General features: G+C 41.3%; 1 protein-coding gene across 1 annotated transcript; it reads right to left on the reverse strand.

Annotated features, from left to right (window-relative positions):
* Positions 1 to 7,945: 7,945 nt before the first annotated feature.
* LOC146644165 (cholecystokinin-like) lies at positions 7,946 to 12,151 on the reverse strand. Its single transcript, XM_085395721.1, has 4 exons — positions 12,039 to 12,151; positions 11,337 to 11,457; positions 11,102 to 11,257; positions 7,946 to 8,866 (listed from the first exon to the last, which is right to left on the reverse strand). The coding sequence occupies exons 2-4, from the start codon at positions 11,455 to 11,457 to the stop codon at positions 8,730 to 8,732; spliced, it is 414 nt and encodes a 137-aa protein (XP_085251847.1). The 5' UTR covers positions 12,039 to 12,151; the 3' UTR covers positions 7,946 to 8,729.
* Positions 12,152 to 17,207: the final 5,056 nt, after the last annotated feature.

The raw sequence follows: 17,207 nt of genomic DNA on the forward strand, positions 1-17,207 counted from the left end.
CGCGACGGCGAGGATGTGTATTGCGTTCATCTGTCTGTCTACAGTCATCATCCATTACCCATTCACCATCTGGATCTCGTGGAGGGGATATGACGAAGGCTGCTTATTAAACTTAGGCTGGCCACAGGTGAATGAGAGGTGAGCAATAACCAAAAAATGTCACAGTGGCAGGCGGCGAGTCTAATTAGAAAAAATAAACTGGTTTCAAATGCCAGTGACGTCGCTCATGTCAGATATTTGTCATCTTACAGAAGCATTTTGATAATCTTATTTCATAACCTTATTTTTGTTGGATGTAATGACACAGCCCCAACAGATGAGCTTTGGTACCTGTCATATACCAGACGAGCTCATTTTAGGTGACAGTGGACAGGATGTCTGGAAGCATCATTTTTATTCAATAACTGACACCCAGACTACTCTCACAGGATTTAGTGTTTATTAAAGGCTTGGGGTATTTGTTTGTTTTTTAAAATTTACCATACAACATTGTTTCTCTGTAATGTCTTCGCTTAGCCCCTGGATTGCAGACTGCTTGGTGGTCTTTATAAATGCTGGGCTATGATTGGTTGTTAACCGGTTCAAGTGCTGACATTCAAGCCCCTCGCAGTAGTTCCTCTTGAAAGTCAAACACCTAAATAAAAAGATTTTTTTCCTGTGCATGTTTCCTTTTTCCCACTCGAATGTGGAAGAATGAGTGTCTGGACCTGATTTGTGCAGATGAGTGGGGGAAAAGCACCTAAAACAAACAAGATGATATTCTCGAGAAATGGGATTAGTAGCTTTTCCTGATTGCAAAGATGTGCACTACAGTGAGTGAAAAGATTACTTATTGATGGGAAACATCCCTCTGAATTTTTGATTCAGTAGCATCACACAATTGCTGCAGATTTGTCTGCTGCACATCCGTGATGGGAATCACCTCTTCCACCACATCCTAAATGTGTCTCCTTAGGTACTTGCCTGAGATTTGGTGACCATAGAAACCATTTAAGTGCAGTAAACATCCGGTCATGTTGAAGAAAACAGTCTGAGATGATTTGAGGTTTTGAGACATGGAGCTGTATCCTGCTGAAAGCAGCTATCAGAAGATGCGTACACTGTGGTCATAAAGGGATGAACATGGACTCGCGTAGGCTGTGACGTTTAAACAATACTTAATTGATACTAATGGACCTAAAGTGTGCCAAGAAGATATCCCCCCCCACCATTGGATGGATCCATGCTTTATGTTGCTGCCAAATTCTGATCCTGTCATCCGAATGTTGCAGCAGAAATCGAGGCTCATAAGACCAGATGACATATTTCCAATCTCTTGTTGTCCAGTTTTAATGAGTTTCCTCAGTTTCCTGTTCTGTGACATTAAGTGTGGTCTTCTGCTCGTGTAGATGATGAAGGTTTGACGTGTTGTGAACTCAAGGATGCTCTTCTGCATAACTTGGTTTGTAACCAGTGATTATATGAGTTACAGATGCCTTCCTATTAGCTCCAAGTAGTCTGGCCATTATCCTCTGACCTCCGGCATCAACTAGGCCTTTTCACTAGAGAGCAATGGCTCACTGGGCATTTTCTCTTTTTCAGACCGTTCTCTGTGAACTCCAGGGATTGTTGTGTGGGAAACTCCCAGTAGATCAGATTCTGAGCAGCAACAACCATGTCATGTTCAAACTCCCTTAAATCACCTTTCTTCCCCATTCTGATGGTCACGTCAAAATTCAACAGGTCAGCTTGACCATGTCTACATGCCTAAATGTTGCATGTAGTTGCTGCCACGTGATTGGCTGATTTAACATGTCGGTTATAAGCATTAAAAGGTGGCTGATGAGTCTACGAAGATATTAAAGACATGTGTGAATATAAACTGCAATAAAGTCATTAACAGACATGCTTTTAGCAGGAAAATGAATACAAGCTATAATTATTTCAGGCTTTATTATTATTTTATATAGTAACATATTCAGAATACGTTACTCTCATTGAGTAACGTAACGGAATACAGTAAAAATACATTTTGGAGCATGTGTTCTGTAATCTGTAGTGGAATACATTCTAAAAGTAACCTTCCCAACACTGGTCCAAAGATATCCATGTTAGTGTTACTGGTGGCTGTAAATTGCCCAAAGGTGTGAAAGTGTGCATGAATGGTTATTTATCACTTTGAGTTCATCTGCGATGGCCTGTTTAAGGTGTACTGCTCTGGAGGATCTGATTGAACTTCTATTGTATTAATATTCCTTCCTACAGTCCTTCGTTCTTTTTAACTGTCACTGCTTGAACCATGATCACTGGGTAGCAATAGCTACAAAGCTAAATAAAACACAAGAGCTATCTTTTTCCTATTTTAGTTACAAAACTGAGCCTCTCGTACTGGGAAATTTACCAGCTGAGCCATTTATATATATTGTATTCAACTTTCTTTATAATTATAAATTAAAATTGCAACCATTAATAACAAAAGTATGCTAAAATAACAAGCATTACAGGAACTACTTAATGAGTCCTATTAGCTAACTGGCCCCTGCCATATGTATTCTATGCAGCAACACTAAGACATCTTTCTAACAGTTCAAAATGCGTAGCTATCCCATTTTATGATCAGCGTCTTTGCTGCACTGTCAGGTGGTGGTGCTTTTAGATGAATCTGCGTTATGTAAGCTTGGAATCGGAGCATTTTGGAGTTCAACTCCAAACATCAGAGGCATTAAAGACTCCCTATTTTGCCACAAGCCCTTTTCTTTTAGACGCCTCTGAAATGTGTTTCAAATGACAGATCTGAAGTCAAAGGAAGGAAAGTTTTGGAGATGGATAGAACAGAATGAAACGCAGCATATTCAGCCAGTTTCAGGAAGAGCTCAGACCATCTGCTCATCAACGTGGCTGGAACTTCATTAAAGCCTCACGCCTGTTCCTTTCATCACTGCGTGGCTTTGCCCATAAACAAAATCTTGTCCATACAGGAGTGGTCAAATTGCCTAACATAGGATATGGTAGGCTTATGGTAGGCTTTGACCTTTTTTATTTCTGCACTGACAGTTCTGAAACCACACACACATACAGATGTGCACGATACAAATGGAGACATTTACAGCTCGTTCCACTGAAGCCTTTAAACCTTTCCTAAGCCTTTTTAGCTCTGTAGCCTTTCTGGCCTCAGCTCTTTAAACAGAAGGCTGAATCGATTCCCATGGATTGCTGTGAATCTCAAGGCTCTGTAGGTTTTTGCTTCATGTGCGACCTCAGTCCAAGCCAGTGGCTTTAATGCCCAAAACACACACATACACAGGCACAGCAAAACCAAACTTTTCCCCCCAGGGTTTCCCAGCCCACTTCTCTGAATAATTCACCAAACCTGCTTTGTTCATCGATCGCCCTCTCCACCTCTCACTCACAAAGACACATCTTTCACTTAACACACACAGCCAGGAGCAGCATAATGGGCATCATTCATTATAATTCACCACCACTGTGGCTATTGTGTCTGCTAATACTTTCTACAGGCTCAACTTTATAACCCTTTGTAACCACTGGTATTGTTTTCAAGATCATTTCAAAGAAAAGAGCCAAAATGTCAAGTAGACTGGAGTAAACAATATGACTAACTGTCAGTGCCGAGCTATCAAATCAGCTTTTCTTTTTGCCTACATTGTTTTCACAGCACGCCAAAATATACCAGACTCCGCAAAAGCCTTTCCTGCCTCCCAAGTAGAGTCAAAAGCAATTATTAGGATTTAGATTCAGACCTGCTTTAATAATTCAATTGATACCAGTTTCCCCCAGACGCTTCAAGCCATTTCAATATTTAGCATAGACGTTAAAGCTCATAACGATCTTGCTGTTCTTTTGAAGATATTTTTGAACTTTCTCCAGCTGGCTCCCTAAATGATACGCTCTCAGACTTTCATCTCCTTTGTGCTGCTCCAAGTTGTCCCTTTATGTCAGCCTTAGACGTTTTCTCCTTTACATTCATCATATTCTAAAGACAACATCATTACCCATAATTCTTCATGTCCCTGCAAGGTTTTTTTTTATTATCCTGTCTTCCTTTTCTCACCCCAACCGGTCGCAGCAGATGGCCCCGCCCCTCCCTGAGCCTGGTTCTGCCGGAGGTTTCTTCCTGTTAAAAGGGAGTTTTTCCTTCCCAGTTTTGTTGTGATTTGGCGCTATATAAATAAAATTGAATTGAATCTTCTGCGTAGGATGACCTCTGTGTTCGCGTGATTATACAATGCTTGCAACGCACTTCTCTTTCCCTTTAACATAAGATTGATGTTATAGATTTTTTAACAAAATACTAATAAATATTCACTGTCCACCAAACTGTAGTGAAACTTGAAAGAGTGCAGTGCAAATGAGAAGTGAAACAAAAAAAGTGTCATGTCTTGTCGCTGTGACCAACAAATTCCAAAATATGCAACTTTTACTTTGAAGGCGAACGTTCTCTGTTTTCAATTGGCGCTATACTTTTTACAGATTCAGTGCAGCTTTGCAAGTAGTTGGCAAGTGTTTGCAGTCAGGTTGGCATCTTGCACGCATGCTATTACTGACTGCGGCAACCTGCTTGTGACAAAAGCAAATGCAAGGAGGTTTTGGTGCAGCACCACATACCTCTTTGCGACCAGTTTCACATTAGAGTCTGCCAGCAACCTCTGCCAACCACTTGCCAACCTGTTGCAGAATAAAAACGTCTGCCTAATTACCAGTGAGTCACTGACTGGTCTCTAGACCTATGGGCCCTCAGCAATTTCTGTTATTGTTAACAACAACTCACAACCAGTCAGGTAATGCATATTTTTCAGATAGACATCGAAGTCCAATCTGGATGACAAACAATGGTCTGAACTACACAGGAGACTATGTTATTTAATTTAATTCAATTAAAATGCTCTAAAAGGCACTAACACTACAAACATGGTGGAAACATCCAGTTAGTGAAGGTAACAGCAAGTACACAGCTGTCAGCTGACGCTAAAGCTGCCTATGTCAGAATGATGCTAACCAAAGCAGTCATTTTGCCATCTCCCAGTAATCAGGAGGAGTAGTTATTTTACAAAATCACCAGGGAGAAACCATCAATAGAGACCAATATTGTTTTTGTATGAGGGTGTAAACATGCTGTAAAGCTTGTAAAGCTGTGTATTTTAACATTTAACAGTCTCTGGGGATCGGCTCATTTTTAAGCCAGCTTCAAATGGCCACTAAAGGAGCTGCAGTAGTTCCAGCTGGCCGCTTAGTGAAAGTTTTTTTTTCCTGAAAACATGTGGCTGCAAACCAGTCATCTACTGCTATCACCTGCTAACATATCTTAGTTATCAAATTAGCTACACATTCTCCCAAGGACCAGAAATGGTGAGCATGGGCTCCAGTCAACAATTATATTTGATTTATTAGGGGACATCAAGTCTGAGTGAAGTGTACGCTATATATGCTGTATTGCATATATAATTTATGCAATTAGCAGTAGTTTCTTACCATTTAGTTGTACTTGCTTACAGTGGATTAGTGTTATAATATTCTTGCAAGTGCAAGCAACTTCACTGCAGCGGGCCTTTATTCACACAGTTTCATCATGTGTATGAAAAAGAAGAAAAGTAGAGAGCAGTACAGTGAGGAGAAAAGTCAGATGATAAAAGCATATATTAGTAAAAGAGATGAGCCAATGTTTGCAGATACTGAGATCAGAAATGGTAATTCAGTGTTGGAGGGAATGACAGACCCCAGACTCCCAGCTTTGATTTACTCCACCCGTCACACCAAGGCCATGGCTACAGTCCAGTTGTGGTCTGTATCTTTATTCTTTAGGCAGAATCAGATAGTAATTGTCTTTCTCTATCACTAGCTCCAAGGGACTCACTTTCGGTACTTCATCCTGAAGGTTCAGCTTCACTAAAAATGCACTATAAATGAAAATAAACAGCTTGCTTGCAACAAATTAGTGCTTTTAGCTCAGTTTATGCTAATATTTAAACTTTGCTTTCTTATGCTCAGGCTCATGTACATTTTGCATACCTACTTTCATTTAATATTTTAATAACTCGTTTTTCTAAATATATACAATTACACACTGACAACTGAAAAGAATAATTGTAATGTTGCTTTTTAACCTTACATAAAGATTTTCTTAAATGTTATTTCACATATGCAGCATTTAATAATAATAATAATGGATTGGATTTATATAGCGCTTTTCAAGGCTCCCAAAGCGCTTTACAATTTACAATTTACAATTTAAAGTTGCAGTCAGTCATTTTTAAGGTTATTTGACAGAAAAAAAGAGTATTGTACTGACAGATATAACATAATTATGTATTACAACACATTGACGTGTTCTCATAAACTTAGAATCCATTAAAAATGCAAAGGAGAAGGCGCCAGTTAATGGAAGCCACCATGTTGTCCTGACATTCAATTCAATTCAATTTTATTTATATAGCGCCAAATCACAACATAAGTCGCCTCAAGGCGCTTCATACATGAACTGACAGGAAGCCAGCTAAACAACAACAACAGCTAACATTAAGGAAGCTAATGTCAGGCTCGAGTGTGCTAAAAATAACACTTTCCCTCTGATAGGCAGTTTGATTACATTCTTATATTGTATGAGAGTTTATTCTCTAAGCATCCAAGTTCAACAATATTAGGTCCAATAACGACAGTTTCACTAAAGGCAGCTAAAAGATGCTAACAGATGCTAACAGTAGCGAAAACAACAGCATTTACTGACAGAGAAGTTCAGGATATCCTCAAAAATTCACCTCTTTATTGCTGTAGTTGAACAGAAGTGAACTTCACTGACTCATCGACTCATATCTGACTCCTCCAGAGTAAATAATGTCAGCTGAGGTAAACAGCAGACTAACAGTCTACAATCACTACAGCCACAGTTGTTTGTCTTACAGTGACCGCCATAGCTAGAATTATGGATTTAAAATGGGAGGGGTGAGAAAACTGAATTCAGGAGAATGCAGTCTACAATCTACAAGCATCTAGTGGTGACATTTTACACACTGTGCCTTTAAACTTTAATTGTAGTGAATGTATCATGTGGTTTCCAAAGTTCTGGCCATGAGCAGGGATAAGGTTTAGTTAGTGACCATGACCAAGACGACTGAGATTTTCTCGGACTCTGAGATTAAAGATTTGCTTTTGAGTTGATGTCCAAATGTTAATAAAAATAGTGTTTGCACTAGCCGTGCAGTGTGTTGGACATCTCTGTCAACTGATATGTAATGTTGTTGTTCATTTAACTACTTTTAGCTTTCTACAGTAAATAAATAAAACCTTTCATGATCACATTTTTCTGAGTTGATTTATCTTAAACTCTAAACTAACATGCAAGCAGAGCTTGCTTACTTTGGAATAGTGTATTAAGTTTGAGTTTTATTCAACTATCAACCTTTGGCTCTTTCAAAATGGAAAAGCTCAAATCCCCACTTCCTTTAAAGAACACTTGAGGCTAATGTGAAAAACCAGTCTTTCCCCACAGACTGCAGCGTTAGACTCCAACCTTCAAGTATCACATTAACATGTTCAAAGCGATCAGGATCTCTATGGATAGTTTTCTCCTTTATAATACACAGAGAGTGATGTCTTATTAAAACTGTGGACTGACAGGCAAGGATATATAGATTAAGAGGCAGCTGTGGCAAATCAGTGCCTGCAATGTTTCACTCCACAAAGACTGGTCACTGAATTGGAGCACACCATAATTTCTTGAGGTGTTTGTGCCTTTTGAAGAACATCAGTTAGCAGTAGTCTCTGTGTTGCACATGTAGAGTTTATAGATGTTGATATTTAAAGTAGCTAGCGTTAACTGATGATGATAACTTGCTAATCTAAACATAGCAACTTCTGACTTCAAAATAAACTGCAGCAGCCAAAATGTTAAGGTTTTAGAAATGTGAGTCAACAAACCAGAGGGCAACTTCCATTTTTTATATACAGCCAGTGGTTTTATTACTTTAATCACCGGGACTCAAAATAAATGATAGCAGTTACAACATATAACTTTATTTAAATGAGGCAATAGGTTACTTTATTTAGGCAAATTAAGTAATTAAATGGTGCAGTAGTATGCACTGTTGCCTCACAGCAAGAAGATCCTGGGTTCAAATGTGCCTTTTAACTGTTAATCCTAGATGTAGAAACACTTAAATAAAGTAGACCCTAACCCTGACTGGGATGTTTTATCTGCCACCTTTGATTTACAAGCCGTCTACTCTCACAAACTGTCACCAAAGTAAATATGTACTGAGTATTTGTCCATGCTTATGTTGTCATTTCGGCTCCTTGCTATATAAAAGAGTATGATTGCACTAGAAATTAAGTGTTTCAGATAATCTGGTTCTTCGGCACGCATGTTACGTAACAGCAGTTGAATGTGAATGCATCTACTTTAAGCAGCGTGCATTGGAAGAATACTTCTGCAGAGCGATAGTTTAAATCTTTATTTGGTTACTTTCCACAAGCCCTGACACCATCCGACTCCTTTCCACTTTGAATGATAAAGAAACCAGAGAAATCCAAAAAACGAAGAAAGTTGGACAGTGAGAGCTTTTCTGCAAAATTTGGCATACTGTATGTATATTGCATTATTACAGTTTTACAAACAAATGTACAACAAATACATCATAAATAGACTCTTATTGTGAGACAGCTTGCGCAGGGTTTTTTTTTTTCTTCTTTTTATCTTGTGCCCATATGGTGGTGGTCGTGTGAGCCATGACTTCCCCTTATGAGGAGTACTCATACTCCTCTGCACTGCGGCGGCCGAAATCCATCCAGCCTAAGTAGTCCCTGTCTGCTATCCGGTGGTTGGCACTCGGTCCGACGCCTTTGCTGTTTGCCGTGGAGTTTCTGCGCACAGAACCTTGGAGGGGAGGAGGGAAAAAAGCGTGGGTGGAGGAGAGAAAAAGAGCATGAGTGAAATTAGTATTCCTCTGAGTGAGGAGAGCATGAGAGAAGCTGAGAACTTCTCTGCGGTGAAATCTTACTTTTGATTTCTTATTTTGCATAGAGACGCTCTGATTTTCAAAGTAAGAGACATGAATCAGACTTTTAATTCTGCGAGAAGCTTGAGCAGGGCAGAGAGGTTTTTAGCACATGCAGGAAATTTAAAAATGTGGGAAACGCTGAGCAAATAAGTGCTCTCATAAACCAAGCAGTTTATAGACTCTGCACAAAAGCTCATTTTCAGGGATTTATCTTTTGAATATCTAAATTTGCATCTCTTTTCCAACTTTTTAAGGCACATTTTGTGCACTTAAGGGCACTTTGGCAGTTAGCTGTGTTCATTACCAGCTTACAGCTTAATTTAATTCTTTATTTGTGCCTTCTAGAAGAAAAAGTGCGCACAATATTCGAAAACTGGCTCTCCGCACTGAGGATATTTGGCTGGTGAGCTGGGCTTTGAAAAAATGTTCTCATCTTCGCTTCATTTTGTGAGCGCTTTGCGGTAAACTGGGTGTCTTTTGGGCATTGTAATTGCCCGGTAGTGATTCTGAGCTCACATCGTCATTATTTCTCTCTCTCTCTCTCTCTCTCTCTCTCTCTCTCTCTCTCTCTCACACACACACACACACACACACTAAAGACACGGCTGAAGTCTAGCCTGACAGCGTGCCATTAGCCTCCCTTCCTGTGTGTCATGATTGCTGTATCAGTGCATGTGTGCAGAAATTTGTGTGTGCTTTGCAGAGAAATGACCACACACACACACACACACACACACACACACACACACACTAAAGACACGGCTGAAGTCTAGCCTGACAGCGTGCCATTAGCCTCCCTTCCTGTGTGTCATGATCGCTGTATCAGTGCATGTGTGCAGAAATTTGTGTGTGCTTTGCAGAGAAATGACCGCACACACACACACACACACACACACACACACACACACACACACACACACACACACACACACACACACAGACACACAGATCTTGTAGAACACGTCTGCTTCCGATCTTTTGATTTCTGTTCCAAGTGAACTGGAGCAGAACTGCTCTCCGTTTGGTAATCAATTGGACGCTCACAGAGATGGAGTTTTTTTCCACCCACATCTTCCCACACAACACACACACACACACGCACATGGCGGCATGCACATGCATACACACTGCGTTTCAACCCCCTGGCGTGCTGAGAAGATTGGCTGCAGAAAGACTCGATAACGACACCTCCCACACCAAAACATGCAAGTGAACAGCATGCACATGAGCACAGACACCCACAATCGCACACGCACGATTAACAGAAACACACATTCCCCGAGGCATTACATATGAGTTTCACGGCGCCCTCTGACATTTTAGAGTGTTCACTGTCTGGCCCAACGCTTTCTGAGTCTGGGGAACTTTTATAATCGATATTACACAACAGCAAAGTAAAAGTACGGCTGTAACTCAAATACATATTTGTGTTTTATTTAAGCTGAAAAAATGAGCTAAAGAACGGGGTAAAAACAAAATCCAGATTTCTCACTAAAGCCACTGATGCCAAAATAAAAGATTTCACTGTCCATCTGTAGCTCTGCAAAATGTTTCAGTCTGTACAAACTGTCCTACAAAGAGACACGCAAGGAGTCAGTTTCAGTATCTGGACGCCAAGTGGAAAAGTCTGATTCTGACAGTGTGTCTGTGCGTGTGTGTGTGTTTTCCCCTGTCCGGTCAGCTGTCCAAGAGATGTGAGTGCTGGACGTTATAATCTACGACAGGGTCGAGGGTTTGTTTCCTTAGCAAAAAAAAGAAAAAAAAGTGATGTGAAGTCAGATAGGGGGAAAACAAAAGTGAAATAAGATGGTATGAGGCAAGTGGCCGGAAGGCTCTACACACTAATACGTGCTCTTTCAAACCACAAGAGCTTTTCAGAGCCACTAATTCATTTTACAAAGCTGGTTGTGCACTAATTCCCGTAATTAGCATGACTGAGGGGAGGGGGAAGGCAGGAAAAAGCACTGCGCTCCAAATACTACTGTTGCCAGATGTTTTTCGTTTCACACTCGCATGCACACAGACACTTCTCTAAACACATATATCATTTAAGGCTGCAGGCATGGAAAGGATGCCACCTAAATCCACATTCCTCACATTCACTAACACACCTTTCCTGGAGGAGATGAGTCTAGCGAGCAGCTCACTGAGATTGGCCCGGGAGTCTGCATCCTCCTCAGCCAGAGGAAGAGCTTTCAGCTGGGGGGCAGAGCGCCTGTGTCGGAGGTGGAGATCTCCCAAGGTGTGGGTGTCAGCCTCAAGGAGAGCTGCTCAAAACAGGCAAGAAAAGCACGAGTCAGGCACAAAAACTCACTGTGATGGCGAGAAACGTGTCGCAACTTTTACCTTCAGAGAGAGCAGAGATGGGGCGCTGGCCCTCGTCTAATGGCTGGGAGGAGAAGGGGAGCCCCAAACAGCTCGCACACAGGACTGCCAGCACGACACACACACACAGCCCAGCATTCATCTGAGAGCGGTGGGAGAGGAGCAAACAGAAGTTTAATGAGAAGGAATCAGAGATGCAGTCCAGAGTGAGAAACGACAGCTTGGACCATCTGCCAGACAAGCGCTCCTTCACAACTGAAAATTACTCTGACTCAACACATTAATGAGGGCAGCATATTAACATATTAACACAGTCACCCGCGCGCAACACACTCTGGCCACATTAGATAACTGAGGGTAGATATCATGAATGCAGCTTCACCAGGTGGAAGTGACTTGATTTTTATTGCAGACAAAAATGTCCATTTTGATTTTGGGAAACGTCTCTGGAATTTGTTTTATGAATTCGTGTCAAATCATATTAATCAAATTGTATAAATAAGGAGGGAGCATGTGTAGCTTTCAAAGAATTAAAGCTTAGCACAAAAATATCAGATTTTATCCTCTGTACCTCACTTTTTGTCTGTTTTAGAAAAGACTCTGTGTTTGAATTTTGAAATGATTATAAAGAAAACAAAAGAATAATAAAAAAGAAGGAAATTCTTAGTTTAACAATCCTCATAAAAGCCTCAAATCACCTGCCACAAAGCAAATAAAGCTTACCTTGAGAAAGATCTTCAGCGCGTTATAGGAGTGTGTGAGAGTGAGAGCACTTCTGCGCTGAGTGGGAAGGATGCCCCTTTTATACTCCCTGCTCAGCGCCCTCAGAGTGTGTGTCTGCGTGTGCGTGATTTGCCTTGAGTGTGCATCCTGTGTATCCCTCTGAATGTTTGAGAGCCGTGCGCAAGCGTGCTCGTTACAGTGATACAACGGAGAGCTTCACTTTTGTTTGTTAGCTTATCATAAAACTCCACGTCAAGAGCTGCCTGTTTGACATCCAGTGACACTGCGTTATATGTGTGTGTGTGTGTGTGTGTGTGTGTGTGTGTGTGTGTGTGTGTGTGTGTGCGCGTGTGTTTAATCGTGAACGTATCTGTGAACATTGCACACGACATTGAATCATTCTGATCTGAAGTAAAGCCTCAAACTGCTATTTAAATGTTGAGAAGTTCTACAGTATCCATGTAGGAAAATCGAGGACATTCATAATGCATGTGTGTGTGTGTGCACACGTGCATGTGTGTGTGTGAGTGGGGGCCGTTTGGCCAGGCATGCGTAGGTGTGAGTGTTTGTGCACACCCACATATGTGTTAGATGTCAGTGGCTGCTTAAAAAGTGGGCGGAAGCACAAATGAGAATCTTTGGTTTTGCTCATTTAACAGTTGACCGATCTTGAAGTGAGACATCCTCACCATCCACCTACTGTCTCTCTCCCCCCACCCTCTCTGCTTCTCTAACCACGCAGTATTAACCCGCCTCATTGATCATGCAGGTGCAAATCGGTTGATTGCTATGGATCAGCTGTTATGGGTTAACAGTTTTATTAATGAGGCTGATTTTTCCGATGCTGGTGGACGACTTAGAGCGCCGGGGCTCTTCTTACCTGCTGAGATAACATAGCGTCAATAAGGCTGTTAAATAAGGTTAAAGTGAACAATTGAACTGGAGAAACATGAGTGGCGGGTCTGAAATGGAGAGGACGTTGAAGCTGTACTTGAGCAATGTTTCAAAGCAGCTACAGTTTACAGTATGCTTACATCTCCATGAAATATGGATTATTGGTTATTTGCTGTCAAATAAGTGAAAAACAATCACAATTCCAAGATTCTTTGAGGGGTTTCTGTTAAAAGCAATAGCTGTTCTTGACATTTAACTTCTTTACTTTGCTTTTTTTTTGCCAGTGCAGATGAAAAATCTCTTTAAAGACACCATCCACTGTTTAAAAGATGAAGATTTTAAATGTAGACCTATATACATTTATTTATTTATTTTTAACCTGTCCTGTCCAGAAGTTGTACTGCCAGACATATATAAAGACACTGAGAGTTAGCTGCATTTAAGCCACAAGTCACAAATAGAAGCTGTATTAATGGTGTGACCCTGTAACAGAGAGATTAGAAAATTGCTGCAGTTTTTCTCACACATTTAATACCATGTTTGAATTGATATTTTTGCATTAGCAAAGTGGAAAGGTTTGTAAAATATGCAAAGCTGCACCAGATGAAAGCTTACATCATCAGTGTTCAATATGAAAGAGGTCACTCGCAGTGTCAAAGACCCAGGAGGAAATAAATATGTCATCAGTACCAATATTCATTTCACTGTGTGATGGCATGCCACACATGGTAAGCTCCACACCTCATCACCCGTTGATTCACTTTAGTTTAATTTACAGTCACTACTTTAAAATATTCTATTTATTGTTCAATATCGTTTCTTTATTAAATGTATTCATTTTTCCATCACACCTTCCAATGTTTATATGGCGTGCACACATATTAACCTTGCAAGGTCAAAGTTCTGTTTTGTTATATTAATACATCTTTCTTTGTTTGAGTTACCTGGGGGTTGGTGTCTCCTCCTGTCTGGCAAAAGGTGTGGCAAAGGGCTGGGAGACCTGAAGTACTGCTGACAGCCTAATTGGATTGCACCACATGCTTCATTGCCTGGGGGGTGTTTCATGTTTGTTTAAATGTTTTGTATTAGTTGGTTATATGGCAGCCATCTTGTTTTCCCCCGTGTGTGTCATTTGGTTTAGCTAAACCAGTATTTAAGTCCCCCTGTGTGTCATTTCAGCAGGTCAGTTTACCATATGTTTGTTTGAGGTTTTGTTAATTATTATCTTGAGTTTAGTCTGTTGAGTTGACCTCTTTTATTGGTCTGCCTGTTTAAGTTTTGGCTTTGTTAAATATATTTTCATATTTTTGGGTCAATAAAACCCAGTTTTTGAATTAAAACCACCGGTGTCCCTTATGCTTTACTGCTTGGTCCCTGACAATTGGTGGCAGCGGTGGGATCATCCAGTATTGGACACAGGTCTTTTTTCTTTTTCTTTCTTCTGTTTTTCCCCATGAGGAGGAAGAATGCATCGTGGTGGCAAGAATGAAAAGAAAAAGGGATCTGCTCAGCAAACCTGCGAAGAGGAGGAAAATGGAGCCTCAGGAGTCACTGAAGTTGTGGAGAGAGTTGAAAAGGAGCCTACTTTCTCTGATCTAGTCAATATGCTACATGCTCACATGGAACAACAGGACATCCGGGATGCAAAACAGAGTGAGTTAAATGCATGACAAGAACAGCGATTTAAAGCCTTTCAACATCAGTTTAGACTTTTGCAGTCAGAAATCCAAGTCAGAACATCACCATCAGATTCTGCAGAAGCTCGCTCTGAATCATTAGAGTTTGATATTCATCCTTCTTCCTCTGTTCAGCAGGCCCAGGCTGAACCAGTTATGACTAATTCCAATCCAGCCATTTCACCAGCATTTCAGTTTCCCCTACAAATAGAGGGCAGATTGGAAAGATTAACTGAAGCTGATGATATTGAACATTTCCTGATCACATTTGAACGTATGGCTACAGCTTATCGATGGCAGAAGTCAGATTGGGTTTTTCATTTGATACCCTTGCTTACTGGTAAAGCTAGAGGTGCCTATGTTCACATGGACATTGATGATTCATTAGACTATGATAAAGTGAAATCAGCTATTCTGTCAAAATATGACATTAACCCTGAAACATATAGGCAAAGATTCAGATCCCTGGACGTTCAACCAGATGAAAGCCCTCATGAGCTATATGCGAGACTGAAGGAGCTTTATGGGAAATGGATCCAGCCAAAGGGTAAAACTATTCATGACATTGGTGAAACTATAATCTTGGAGCAGTTTCTCAGAATGTTATCTCCTGAGCTTCAGGTTTGGATCAGAAAACACAACCCTGGTTCAGCAATGGAAGCGGCTCGGTTAGCTGGTGTTTTTGTTGCTGCCAGAAAGAAGGGGCAAGCATGGAGCCATAATGCATGGAAGGTATCGAGGGACACCCGGAAGATACCTCAGCAAAACCATCTGGATTCAGCAAATACAAGCACCAGTAAGAGCTCTCAGTCTACCACTAGACCACCAAAGGCCTCTGGTAAGAAGCTCATTTGTTATCTTTGTGGATTAGAGGGCCATACAAAACCTATGTGCCCAAGAAATTCTGCTAAAATGGTGCAAATGTGTTTTGCTCCTCGTTCTAATGCTGATCCTGAGCAGGAGAGTGACAAATCCATCAAAATGAGCCAGATTGAAGTGAATGGGGTTCTACTCAATGCCCTTCTTGACTCTGGCAGTTCTCGGTCTCTTATTCACTCAGATTTTGCCCCACCTAATATTGTTCGCACCAGTGATACAATTTCAATCTGTTGTGTCCATGGAGATGAGAAAAGATATCCGACAGCTGACATCTACATTAAAGTTCAGGACCAGATGTATCTGCTGAATGTGGGTGTTGTGAACAGTTTGCCTTACTCTGCCGTGTTAGGGCGTGACCTTCCTGTGCTTTTTGATTTGTTGGAGTCTGAGCAGACTGAGGAGTGCAATGTAGCTGTTACCAGAGCTCAGGCTAAGCAAGTCAGTACCCACTCTGAGACCCTGAGTGCCCTGCCTTTTTTTTAATGAGGAGTTTGAGACAACTGTGGTGAAGCCACGGAAGACCCGCAGACAAAGAAGGCAGGAGAAATTCAAATTTTCACCTGTGGATACACTAACAGACGCTGAGCCAACACCGTCACCCCTAGGGTTTAATATTCCAACTGAAATTGCTGAACTCCAAAAATCTGATCAATCTTTAATATCTCTTTTCCGGAAGGCCAAAGAAAAGGAACCTGGAGTGGAGCAGGTTAACAGTGAGTACTCTTGCAAAATGACATTCTCTATCGTCAGCAGGGGTCGGTGCTGCAGCTGGTGGTTCCCCAGAAGGTTAGAAACGCCATTCTCACCTTAGGGCATTCTATTCCGTGGGCTGGCCACCTTGGTAAACACAAGACCACAGCTCGCATCAAACATCATTTCTACTGGCCTGGTCTTAGCAAAGATGTGGCTCAGTTTTGTAAAAGTTGCCCACAGTGTCAGATAACATCTGCTAAAATCCCCCATAGAGCTCCACTCCAACCTCTCCCTGTCATCGGCACTCCTTTTGAGCGTCTTGGAATGGATATTGTAGGGCCTGTTGAGAGGAGCAAAGCAGGAAATCGTTACATGCTTGTTGTAACAGATTATGCCACAAAATATCCTGAGGTGTTCCCTTTAAAATCTATAAAGGCCAAGCCCATTGCATTTTGTTTAGTGCAGTTCTTTGCAAGAGTTGGGTTTCCACAAGAAATACTAACTGATCAAGGCACTAACTTCATGTCTACTCTGTTAAAGCAAGTTTATCAGTTGTTGGGCATCCGGAGTCTGAGAACTTCACCATACCACCCTCAAACTGATGGGCTGACAGAACGGTTTAACCAGACATTGAAACAGATGCTCAGGAAGTTTGTCAACGACAGTGGTAACGATTGGGATCAATGGCTGCCATATCTACTCTTTGCTTATAGAGAAGTCCCCCAAGCCTCCACAGGTTTTTCACCTTTTGAGCTGTTGTATGGTTATGAGGTTCGTGGCCCTCTAACTCTGTTAAAGGAGATTTGGGAGGGAGACAAGGTGGAGGGGGGATCCAAGAACATTTTGTCTTATGTCATTCAGATGAGAGAACGGTTGGAGAAAATGGGTGAACTTGCTCAATCACATATGGTGGAGGCCCAGCAGCAGCAGAAGTCTTGGTATGATAAATCTGCTCGTCAGCGTGTGTTTGAGCCAGGACAAAAGGTGCTCGTGCTCCTCCCCAGTGACAACAACAAATTGTTGGCAA

This window comes from Rhamphochromis longiceps, linkage group LG22, assembly GCF_057381845.1.
Source record: "Rhamphochromis longiceps isolate RC_006_pf linkage group LG22, R_longiceps_female_GT1.1, whole genome shotgun sequence".
NCBI lineage: Eukaryota > Metazoa > Chordata > Actinopteri > Cichliformes > Cichlidae > Rhamphochromis > Rhamphochromis longiceps.